The 13,241-nt window shown below is 42.7% G+C and overlaps 2 gene segments (V, D, J or C); both read right to left on the reverse strand.

Annotated features, from left to right (window-relative positions):
* Positions 1–1,819: 1,819 nt before the first annotated feature.
* Positions 1,820–2,318, reverse strand: LOC132655358 (Ig heavy chain V region 108A-like). The segment is given in 2 exon segments: positions 1,820–2,154; positions 2,238–2,318. Coding segments are annotated over 2 exon segments (378 nt in total).
* A 9,271-nt stretch (positions 2,319–11,589) lies between these two features.
* Positions 11,590–12,129, reverse strand: LOC110544747 (immunoglobulin heavy variable 4-38-2-like). The segment is given in 2 exon segments: positions 11,590–11,963; positions 12,044–12,129. Coding segments are annotated over 2 exon segments (420 nt in total).
* Between the last annotated feature and the right edge of the window lie 1,112 nt (positions 12,130–13,241).

A 13,241-nucleotide genomic window follows, 5' to 3' on the forward strand; every position in this document is an offset into this window, starting at 1 on the left:
TTGAGCTAGTTCTTTTGACTTTCAACTGTATGCAGATTTTGAGGAAACAGTAACTGAGGTAGTCTATGAGTCTAAATCATCTGTGCTACTCACATTGTCTTTATTATTATCTGGTCTTTTGCTATGAAAATAAACAAACTCTTAAAGGTAATATTATGGTTACAATTCTGCATCATGGAGACCAGGTAGCCAATAAGATTAATTTGCCATGCAATGACATTCATGTCTCAGCTAGAAGGAGGTCTTCCCTGGTCAAGTGTAAATTTTGTAAGTTTCGTTGGTAAACATATTTTTTCATTCCCCGTAGATACATAAGCATAAAAAGTCAACATGTCAAAACTTTTGCAGGTTTCCATTCTGCTGTCAACATGTCCTTAGAGTATGTGGTTGACTTAATTCTCCAGTTTTTTCTACTACCCAGTGTCTGTGAGCTGCTGTTTTTCCTTTTTCACCAACATTAAGAAAATTTAGAGTTAACAAAGTATTATTTAGTCTGACCCTGGGTGTCTTTATCCTCCTTTTTTTGTTGTTGGTGTTTAATAAGCATCTCAAAATTCATTCAGCTCTTTCTAGAACAGCTTGTCTTGTAGGATCATGTGGTATACTAGTAATATGCTTTAAAAGCCTGCCAGCAACTTTTTTTTTTATACAGTCAGAGAATATTGATGGGCAAAGTTAATCCAACATCATTTGGTGTATGTGAGAATATGCTAGCCTGGGCTGTAAACAGATCTTGGGAGTCAGTAATTAACAACTGAAAGCATAACACCAGACCAAACCCCAACAAAATCCTACCTCTAAGATACCTGAAAAATGTAAAATTCATTTTCAATGGTTCAGTTTACATTCATCTATAATTATTGAGAAACACAACCCAATTTCCGGAAACAAGAGAATGAGCACCCAGGGCTGCTGACCATAGGATCAGACTTCTTATATAAAATTAATTTATTTATTATGTAAACAATGTTCTACCTGCATGTACACCTGCATGCTGGAAGATCTCATTATTGGTGGTTGTGAGCATCTATGTGGTTGCTGGGAATTGAACTCAGGACCTTTGGAAGAGCACCCTCTGCTCTTATCCTCTAAGCCATCTCAGACCTCATCTTGGAATCCCACTGCTCTGGCCCCAGTGCTGCCACACAGGAATCCAGCTTGTTGTCCAAGCACCAGAACCATAGCCTATGGAATCCATGGCATTCCAGGCAGCTCCATATCCAACCCTAAAACAATAAGAGATTTAATTACTACTACCTAAAGCAACTCATCATCAGATGTATCAATAACTAAAGAAACAGAATTAGATTGTAGAGAAAAGGTAAAGTGGCTCTGTGGAAGAGTGGATCTATGGAGGCCACTGTCAACAAACTGCCATTGATTGTTTCAGGTAAATCAAACTGGAATATGATAGAGGCTTTAGAGGCTTTTGTTTGCCAAAGTATTGTTGATTTGTTTTTACTAGCTGAATTCATATTATTACTGGATTAATTCATATTGTAGTTTATTTTATTCATAGCTACCCAACAATAGTTCTAGTTGCTTAGATTTAAAAGATATTTAGGTCGTAGTGTTTTGTTTTATTAAAGAAGCACATCAATGGAGGAGGAGACTGATAAAACTGTCAACAAATTGGGAGCTCCTGAATCAGCATTACTTCATTCTCACATCCTTTAGAAAAGTTGAGAAAAAAAATGCTATAAGACCCAGAAGTTACAGAAAAAGGAAAATTCTGATTATTTCTCAGCAAGTCTTCGAGACAATCTTTCTGTCCTCTCAGTCTCAGGGCAGCAGCTGCTCCCCCAGGTTTCTGACACACTCAGGATGTGGGTGCAGCACTGTGTGCATCTCTCGCACAGTAATAGACCGCAGAGTCCTCAGCTGTCAGGCTGCGGAGCTCCATGTGGGCTGTGCTGGAGGATGTGTCTGCAGTCAGTGTGGCCTTGCCCCGGAACTTCTGGTTATAGCCAGTATTACCACTTCCAGGATAAATCCATCCAATCCACTCCAGCCCCTGCCCAGGACTCTGCTTCACCCAGTGCACAGCATGATCAGTGAAGGTGTATCCAGAAGCCTTGCAGGACAGCTTCACTGAGGACCCAGGTCTCCCCACCTCAGCCCCAGACTGCTGCAGCTGGACCTGGGAGTGGACACCTGTGGAGAGAAAGGCAGAGTGGGTGACAGTGTCATCTCAGTCCCTGTCTGTTCTTCATGGTAGGAACTGGGGAGACCCTTACCTGTTGCTGCTGCCAATAGGAAGAGGACCCAGCTCCATCCCATGGTGAGGGCCAGAGTGTTCACTGACTGTGGGGAAGACAACTGAGAGCACTTTGTTATAGGATGGGGTCATCCCTGTATATTACAAACGTATGCTCACCTTATTTGCATATTCATGAGCACTGTACTTCTTTGATAAGGACCTAGCGCAGCTGGAGAAGAAGGAGATACTGAACACCTGTATCATTTGGCAGGATGCTGAGGTCCAAGTCCTAATCCTCTACAACATCAAGTCACAATCTCTTAATCTGAAAATAAAATTCCAGCACATTACTTTTTGCTGCAAAAGTGATTTACAGGTGGTGGTAGTGATGAGCATAAGGGTTACTGGAAATTTTAAAAACTCCTAAGTTGTGAGAATTTACAATCTTCTTTCATATACACAAAATTAATGTTTGCTTTTTTAGTCAGGGGCATAACAAAATTACCCAAAGGACCACAAGTGAAATGCCTAAGAAACATTTGTACATAAATGGATATCTATACAGCATTTCCTACAAAAACTATAGACATAAACTCCATGTCTGCCAATAAATGACTGAGGAAAGAAAACATGATATATGAACACTATCCCAAAATTTTTTCATTTGCATGAAATAAGGAATTCTCATCAATGTGAGGAAATCAGACACAATTGGTGATAACTTTATTGAGTGAAGTAAGACTTTCTCAGAAAGAGAGATACTGTATGAGTCTCATTAGTAGGCCTTAGATACTGAATAATTAGAAATTATTATCTTTGCAAATATGAAATGAAACTGTCAACTGGGAAGAAATGGAAAGAGGAAGTGGCAGGTCAAGAAAACAGTATTAGCTAATAATGGGGAAATGTGCACAGTGCATAATGAACTCTTATATAAAACAGTAATCATACATAAAATGTTAGTTTTATTATTAGATAACATTTTTGCTTATTCTTTTTAACTTTCATTCATGACTTCAACATATTATAATCATCTTTACCCTAACTACCTTCCTCTGGCTCCCCTCTGGATCTACCAAAAGAACAAGCCTCTCAACATTTTGATCTCTTTTGAACCATTCACTGAGTCTAGTTATTGCTATCTATATGCATATGGGTGGAGGTCTTCCACTAGCTCACAGGCAAACTCCAAGTGGCCACACCACAAACAGTAATTACCCTAACTTCCTCAGCAGTCATTCAGTCCCGAAAGCACCTCGTATTGCCATGGACCCTGGGGAATTCCTCCCACGTCCATGTCACAGTCTTTCTTTTAAAAATACACTTTCTTCAGTGGTGCAGACAGAGGACACATGTGCCAATGCCTGTGGGTAAGCCTTGGAGGACAACCTTTGTAGCTCAGTTATTTTCTTCCAACATGTGGCTCTCAGAAATTAAACTGATATTGTCAGGCTTTCCAGGAGACATCTTACCTGGCTCAGCCATTTCACAGGCTCTCCTGATATAGTTTTCACTGGTTTGATTTCCATGGGCCTTGTGCAGGAGGAACAGTTCGCTCCCTGGAGACAGCATCTTAAGACATTCAAGTCCATTCCCTATATCTTGCATTCTTTCTTTCCTTGTTTTGTGATGGTTCTTGATTTTTGTGAGGGAGAAGTTGATATCATTAAATCCTATGTGTCTGACTATTCGGTCAATCATTCTCAGTGCTTGACCAGTCATGATGTCTGCATCAGTTATGATCCACTGCACACAGAAGCCTCTGATCACAGCTGAGAATAGCACTAATCTACTGTATAAACATAAATATTTATAAGGCAGTTTGACAACATGACCATTAGCAATACAATTAGAGTCTACCAAGGTCCTTTGACTAACCCAGCCATGAACATGTTTACCTGGGATGAAGACTCTCCTGTGGACCAGGCCACAGATGCAATTAGAAAGTAGTTGGTCATTAAATAACAGTCAGGCGCTAGTGGGTATGTCTGGCCTAGGTGGCTGAGATTATAGACTGTAAGCTCTGTGTGTGTGTGTGTGTGTGTGTGTGTGTGTGTGTGTGTAAGTTCAGTGAAGACTTTGCTCTCCCTGCAGGTTGACTAACAGTTCTTGCACTAGCAAACCTAGCAAACATGAAGAATTTCCTGTTATGGTCAAGGTCAGATTCTCCATGCTCTGCAACCAAATTTAGCTATGAAGAAAATGCAGATTAAAATGGCTTTAACCTTAGATTTCACTCCACTTAAAAGAACCACAATCCAGGAAATAAACAACAATAAACATCCAGGAAATAACAAAGGTGGGTGTGGATAAGGAGAAAGTGCAGTCTTTATTCTCTGTTGGTGGGTGTGTAAACTAGTGTAGTGACGTGGTAAATCAGTTTGGAGAAGACTTCAGGAAACGAGAAGCAGAATAAATCCCAGGTGTTTCACTTCCAAGCACATACTAAGTGATTCTACGTCTAATTACACAGACACTTGCACTTCTATGTTTATTTCTGCTTCATTCACAACAGCTGGTAAAATGGAATCAACCTAGATGTCCAACAACAGACAAACAGGTACTGAAAATGTGGGACGTGTAGACAATGGAATTTCACTCAGTGGAAAATTGTGAATTACAGAACGTACAGCTAAGTGGATGGAGCTGGAAAAACTATGCTGAGGGAACCCACCCAGGTCTAGGAAGACAAAGGTCTCATGTTCTCTCTCTCATATGTGGTTCCAGCTACCAGAGGAAAAACAATTATTTGTCTTTACTGGACAGGAGGGAAGGAATAATGAGATTTTACAGAAAAATTCAGCAGCATCTCTGCCTCTGGGACTTCCTGTTGCACTACCCCAACATTCAGGACCCTCTGTAGAAGTCTCTCCCGCATGTAGTAAAAGGCTTCTGGCACTTCAAAACGACGTCTGCAGCAGGGGCCAGACAAGGCCTGAAACCAAGCTCTGATGGACACTCGGAAGATGTATTCCCAGTAACCTACATTATCCCATTCATTCCAGAGTCTGAAGTGGAAGATTCCCCCACCTTCTGCTCAGTCCCTGCTCTCCAGTTGGAGGAGACAGGATGGTGGTTTATAGTCACTGGTATTTGGAGTGATGTTTTAAAATAGAAGACTACGTGCCTAATTTATAACAGAGAATTGCCCTAGGGTACTGATGACTGACACAGTGCGTTTCTCACGTGCTTGCACCTATTTGAAGCACATGACACTCATTTTCACAGGGAGGGATGTCTAACAGAGGAATGCGCAGTATTAATGCTCTGAGACAAAGAGCCTTTTTACTAAATCAAACTCCTGAGATTACCAACTACCACAGGTTTCTCTGCTGGTTGTGATTCACCCTTATCCAAATGCAGACACTCTGCGGGACACAAGCGGCCACCAAGAAACAGATTGACAAAAAGAGCTGATGTTGTATAAGGCTAGGTCCATGTTCTGTAAGGCTCGAGACAGTAGGACGTGGTACTGAGATTGGGAAGGAGTAAATACGGGACCAGAGATTAAAACACGATCTCAGGACCTACCTCAACACACATGTACATACACTGAGTTGATAAATGAGTTCTGTGAAAAGTAATGTGGTAATACGTTAATGTACAGGAATTACACGTATGTGAAAATACAATTCAATAAAAATATCGCACATTCGTAGAGGCAAGACCTGGGGTATCCAGATCGGGGCATGAGGAGAGACTCTAGGAACCCCGCTGAGAAAAGGGAGTCCACCATGATTGACAGCCCAGTCTGGCTATGCTGAGGTCAGACTTCACCTTATTCAGCAGAGTGCCACAAGCTCATTGCGCCCCCTGCTGGCCCTGAGCTCCCCTGCAGGTGGCTTGTCAGGGCTTACTCTGAAGTTGCAGTGTCTGGCTTACACTGTAACAAATCCCTGCACCTCCAGGTTCATAGTATTCTGCGGCATAGATAAATGTTCCTCTTTTCTGAGGAGAATGGGGCAAGGGAGAGAGTGTGAGGGTGGGACCGGGAGGAGAGGAGGGAGGGACTGTGATCAGAATGTAAAATGAATACATGAATAAACTTATTTAAAAATTTATTTTCAATAAAAGAATACTTCCAGGTAAGTATTCCCTCCTGTCTCATGACTCAAATTCAGTTTTTTAATGTATTTGGTTACCCCAAAATCAGTTTGTGTCTAGCAACCTGTTATCTTGAATGTTTGGTCCTGTTAACCTAGCCCAAAGCTCATGGCTGCAGGCCATAAGCCCTAGTTTAGCATGTACTGCTGAGATTCTGTTAAGCACATCTGTTAAATTCCCTTCTAAGCATTGACTTTTATATTCACAGCCTTATCCCAGTTTATGTCACAGCAGCTTCTTCTCTCTAGAGGGCGACACTGCATGGAGAGATGCCCCACCAGCCAATGCACTGAGAATAGGTTACTCAGCAGTACTAAGTACTAAATGCAACGTCGACAGAACTTCAGGATTAAGGAACCTCATAGGTGATGAGGAGGAGGAGAGGTTGTAAGAGCCAGAATATGGAGATGAGTTATGTGAGGTGCTGCCTTTGGATATGACAAGGCCGCCCCAACCATGATTACACAGACACTGACTACTGCACATAAGAACGACATGAGGATAGGAATTGCACTGATTTAGAATGAGAGGGATCATCAGGAAAAAAGAGTGCAAGGACGGATGGATATGTTCACAATTCCAGTCACAGACAGATTTCTTGAAACTGTAATAAGAGATATCCCAGTGTGTTCTGTGCCATTGTTCTGGTAACCTTTCCCTTGCAGCACACACATGAACTCCTTGACATGTTATTTGTACATGTCACCATGTGAGAGGATTTTAGCTCTTATCATCACAGACAGTACTCAATTTTGTAATATCTGTGTTCTCTATAAAGGGTACTTGCTCTCATCCTGCAGCTCTATTTAATATAAATATCCACAAATGAGAACACTACCACACATCTCTCCAGGAGTAAGGGTGCTGCCTGTTGTTCAGGGACCCTCTTGACCCACAGACCGTTAAGCACCATGGCTTTCCCACTGGTGTGACTGAAGCAGAACTGTCTGCAGGACAGGTCACATAGAGCAGAGCCACACAGGTCCAGTGTTTTCCTATTGAGAATGGCGTCAGCTGCTCTTTCCACGTGGAGCAAGGGGTTAATTACACTAGATGTGTACAGCTGAATGAAGTTTTCATTGTTCACATGGTCATGAATAAAACAAGTAACAGCACAGGAGCCCACCATAGAGGGCCTCTGAAAGACTCTACCTAGCAGCTTATAAAAGCAGATGCTGAGATTCATAATCAAACCTTCGGCAGAGTTCAGGGAATCATGTGAAAGAAGGGGGAGTTAGTATGAACTGGAGTGGACAGGAGCTCCACAAGGACTAAATATATCTGAGCACAGGGGTCTTTTATGTGACTGTATCTCCAACCAAGGACCATGTATGGATATAACCTAGAACCTCTGCTTGGCTGTAGCCAATGGTAGCTCAGTATCCAAGTGTGTACCCTAGTAAGGGGAACAAGGACTATTTCTGACATGAACTCAATGGCTGACTCTTTGACCAACCCCCAACCCCGAGGGAGGAGCAGCCCTAATAGGCCACAGAGAAGGACTTTATATCCAGGCCTGAAGATACCTGATAAGATAGGGTCAGATGAAAGGGAAGGAGGTCCTCCCCTATCTGTGGACTTGGAAAGGGGCAGGGAGAAGATGAGGGAAAGAGAATGGGATTGGGAGGGAATGAGGGAGCAGGATACAGCTGGGATACAAAGTTAATAAAGTGTAACTAATATTTAAAAAAATAAGTAAGTATAAAAAGACAAAAGAATGTAAATTTCTATTAATTATTTATTGACTTTCCATTCCTATCACAGCTTCTCCTCCCTATTCTCCTCCTTGTTTCTCCCACCCCTTCCCTTCCCCTTCATCCACTCTTCTTCCCATTCTCCTGAGAGAAGGGGAGACCTCCATGGATATCAACCAACCCTGACATATCAAGTTGTGTAAGACAAGTCACATCTTCTCCTAATGAGGCTGGACAAGGCATTCCAGTTAGGGGAAAGGGTCCCAAAGGCAGGAAACAGAGTCAAAGAATGCACTGCTCTCATTGTTAGGAGTCCTATGAAGACCAAGCTACATATGTGCAGGAGGCCTAGGGCATTCCCATGCATGATTTCTGGTTGGTAGTTCAGTTTCTGTAAGGTCCTATTGGCCCAGCTAAATTGTTTCTGTAGATTTTCTTGTGGTGAGCGTGAATTGTAAACATACATTTTGTGAGCTAAATCTGTCCTCACACAAAGCTTTGTTAAATGAAAATGCCTGTTTTCTACTGATAATGAAATGATGGATGGAAACAAAAAAATTGCTTTCTCCTTTGCTAGGAGAATGTGGTGGGCTCTAGATAGAGAGCCACCCAGGGCAGGACATTCCTGAAGCAAGATTCAGTGCAGACAGGTAGTAATCAGGAAGAGGGACATCCTGGCTCATGGAGACCTGGGCACTGAGCCCTAGAGCTCACTGCTCAGCAGGGGGCCCATCTCTCAGTCTCCTCCACATGGCACCAGATGGTGTAACAGAACATGGTGAGTTCCTCACCCGCAGAATATTTTGATTTGCACTCTGATGCCTTGATTAACTCTGTCTTATTTCATGTTTCAAGAGTCCCTGACATGAGACCACTAAGCAATCAGGGAAATGCTGGGTGAACATTTGCCAACGATTTTCGCTAAATACCCCCAGAGTTACAGCCTTGGCATGATCTGCGTGTAAGGTAAGTGTCTCAAGCCTGTGTTTAAAACAAAAATCAGAAGTTTTTCTAGATGAACAAAGCGTAATGGGAAACATAATGTTGAAGAATGGAGTAACGGAATCAAGTGAAAGTGCAAATGGCTCAGATCTGGGCCTGTTATGCAGAGTCCTCAGGAATCCGAAAGAACAGTGGTCTGCTAGGGTGTATGGGTCACTGGGGGTGGTCCACACCTTTGTGGTCCCCCTAATCTCAAACACACTGTCCTAATCAGACTACCCCTGAGCCTGTCAGGAGAATCTCATGAGGGAGAAGCCGCACCATAGCATTCAGAGAACCTTCCATAGCATTTGAAAATGGTGACCTCAGCAGAGTCATTTCTGTAATAAGAGGTGGTTAATGCCTTATTCGTTATTCTCAAAGAAGCTTATTTTTAACTCTAGTGTAGGATTTTGTATATTGATGTAAAAATAAGTCTATTTTTAATACATTGTTAAATTTTAGTATAGTGATACAAATTCAAGGTTACGTCCAATACTTTTAATCTGCTGTAACAAAATGTTTAGGGTATTAGGTAATGCAAGTTAATTTCTAGTTATTTAACTCATAGTCATGTCAGACACTAATTTATCACAGATGTATACTATGTTATTATACTATATTATTCCTATATTGAGAATTCTGTGTTTAGTTTGTACTCCATTTTTAATTGAATAATTTGAGCTGTTGCTGTTTAACTTCCTGTGTTCCTTATATCTGGATATTAGTCCTCTGTCATACATATGATTGGGGAAGAACTTTCACAATCTGTAGGTGTTGTTTTGTTCAGACAACACTGTCCTTTGCTTAACAGAATCTTTTTAGTTTCATGACGTCCCATTTATTGATTGTTGATCTTAGAGTCTGTGCTGTTGGTGTTCTGTTCAGATAGTTGTCTCCTGTGCCAATGAGCCAGCAGCTGGAAACAACAAGATGACCCTCAATTGAGGACTTGATACAGAAAAAGTAGTATATTTATACAATGGAATACTACTTAGCAATTAAAAAAAAGAAAGACATGAAATTTGCATGTAAATAGTAGAAACTAGAAAACATCATCCTGAGTGAGGTATCTCAGAAGCAGAAAGACACACATGGTATATATTCACTTACAAGTGGACATTAGACATATAATATAGGATCTGTACACATAAAGAAGCTAATCAAGAAGGAGGACCCTTGGTAAGATGATCAATCTTCATTCAGAAAGGATAGACAAACAGGATGGACATCGGAAGAGGGAGAAAACAGGGAACAGGACAGGAGCCTACACAGAGAGACTGTGAAAGAATCTACTCTGCAGGGTATCAAAGCAGAGGCTGAGACTCATAACCACAGTTTGGGCAGAGTGCAGGGAATCTTATGAAAGAAGGGGAGTATAGAAAGGGCAGGAGGGGACAGGAGCTCCACAAGGCAAGCAACTGAACCTGAAATTCTGGGTCCAGGGGTCTTTTCTGTGACTGATACTTTAACCCAGGACTATGCATGGAAATAACCTAGAACTTCTGCACAGATGTTGCCCATGGCAGTTGAGTCATCAAGTGTCCCTAGTAAGGGGAACAGGGACTGTCCCTGACATGAACTCAGTGGCTGGCTCTTTGTTCACCTCTCACTGAGGAGGGAACAGCATTATCAGTCCACAGAGGAAGACAATGAAGCCACTCCTGATGAGACTTGATAGCCTAGTGTCAGAGGGAATGGGAGTAGGACCTCCCCTATCAGTGGACTTGGAGAGGGGCATCAGAAGAGATGAGGATGGGAGTGAGGATTGGATGGGAATGAGAGAGGAGGCTACATCTGGGATACAGAGTGAATAAAGTGTAATAAATAAAAATATTTAAAATGTTTTTAAAAAGCTGAACAGGATAGACATCAGAAGTACGAGAAGACAATGAACAGGACTGGAGCCTTCCACAGAACTTCTCTGAAAGATTCTACCCACCGGGGTATATCAGAAGACACTGAGACTCAAAGTGTAACTTTGGGCAGAGGGTAGGAAACCTTAAGGAAAAGAGGGAGATAGAAAAACCTGTAGGGCACAGGAGCTCCACAAGGGCACAGGGATCTTTTCTGAGACTGATACTCCAACCAAGGATTATACATGGAGATAAGCTAGAACTCCTGCGCAGATGTAGGCGATGGCAGCTCAGTGTCCAAGTGCTTTCCCTAGTAAAGGAAACAGGGAATGTCTCTGACATAAACTCAGTGACCTGCTCTTCAATCAATTCCCACTGAGGGGGGTGCAGCTTTACCAGGCCACAGAGGAAGGCAATGTGACCACTCCTGATTAGACCTGATAGATTGGATCAGATGGAAGGGGAGGAGGACCTGCCCTATCAGTGGACTGGGGTAGGGGCATGGGTGGAGAAGTGGAAGAGAGGGTAGGATTTTGAGGGGATGAGGGAGGGGGATACGGTTGGGATACAAATAAACACAGCCTTTACTGTCTTTCCTGTCGTGTGACACAACGTTAAAGCAGATCCACAAAGCAAAGGAAGTATGGTCTCTAGGGAACAGCTGAAATGTTGCTGGAAAATACTCCTCAGACACAGGAAGTAGGTGGTTCTTCCTTACTGCCTATGTTTCTGGGCTGAGACCTAGGTTGAAAGACTAAGGGCACCACTGTGCTCTGAGGGAAGGTTTTTGTCTGGACTCCCGCAGATGTCCCATCACTGTGTCTCTTGCACAGTAATACACAGCCCTGTCCTCAGTGGTCACAGAGCTCAGCCTCAGGGAAAACTGGTTCTTTGCTGTGTCTACTGTTATAGTTATTCGGCTCTTGAGGGATGGGTTGTAGTTGGTAGCTCCATCATAATCAATGTGACCCATCCACTCCAGCCCTTTCCCTGGGCGCTGACGAATCCAGCTCCACCAGTAACCACTGCTAATGGAGTAACCAGTGACAGCACAGGTGAGGGACAGTGGCTGGGAAGGCTTCAGCAGAGCAGGTCCTGACTCCTTCAGCTGCACCTGGGACAGGACACCTGAGGACAAAGAAGAGCAGTGAGTCAGAAGCTCAGAAAGAGGGGATCCAGGTTGTCCTCTTCAGTCCTATGGAACTCACAGCTGGGAACCATCAGCAGGAAAGTGAAGACCCACAAGTGTGTCATGTTCTTGGGGAATTCAGTGCCTCCACAGAATGTTCTCCAGGGGGTAGAAGGCTCTGAACTTGAGCAGGTGCTTGGCTTCTGGTAGCACTGCTATGAATTTGCATGTGGGATGTTCCTATAAGTGAATATATACTGGTGAGTTGTAGATCCCACTTTGACTTCCCATGGGAGGAGACTGTAAGGCAGTTTCTCAAAGAGCTCAGTTCTCTATGATCAGTTAGTTTCACAGGCTCTTGACATTCAAGGGTGTGATGAGAAAACTGGTTTGATCTGGAGCCAGAGGAAATATCTATACATTTAATAATAAATGTCTCAAATTTTGCCCTTCACATAAGGTCTTCCAGACTGCCAGTGAGTGGCCATATTGGAAGCACCAGCTGAACTTTTAATATTATTATATCTCCTGGAACATAGAAACGAATGGAGGACTCAGCTCTGTGTATTCTACATGGGCATACATGATCCACTTCTGCTCAGGACACAACTTACTCTCAGGCTACTGACATGAGCTGCCATTATACCCAGAGTCCTCCCTACAGCACTGACTGTTTATGCACAGTCCACTAAGGCCCATGTTCTCCTGGCTACTACATGATCATACTGCAGCCTGGCTATCATTACTATACACTGAGCTGTAATAAAGGAGAGAGACAGCAGCAGTGAGTGCAGAATTATCAGATCAGCAATAGTAGAATGAAGTAGATCCACAACACAATTGAGAACAATAAAGTACTCACATATGAAAATGCTCAAAATTAAATGTGAATAAATAAATTTATGCTGATTAAAGCCAAGGAAGTAGCAGAGAAGGTGTTGGAAGAGAAGGGTAGGAGGAAGTGGATGAGGGGGATGATGGGAACAGAGGGGTTAGTGTTATGAGGAGTAGGATGAGGAGGGTGGAAAGAGAGAAGATGGGGAAGGGAGGATGAAGGAGACACATTTGTAGTCCAACTTTCACAGCTATGAATTGGACATCCTAGTATAAGTGTGTGTGGAGAGATTATGACATCCAGAGTAACAAGACGTTATCTGTGAGATTATTCTTTCCTGGGAATACAGACCCTACACCCATAGGGTCTCACCAACAGGAATGTCTAATCAAGAGCTGAAGAAGCTTTATACCTTCATAGCCATGGTCTTGTACCTCAGCCA

Source organism: Meriones unguiculatus, chromosome 7 (genome assembly GCF_030254825.1).
Source record: "Meriones unguiculatus strain TT.TT164.6M chromosome 7, Bangor_MerUng_6.1, whole genome shotgun sequence".
NCBI classification, from domain to species: domain Eukaryota; kingdom Metazoa; phylum Chordata; class Mammalia; order Rodentia; family Muridae; genus Meriones; species Meriones unguiculatus.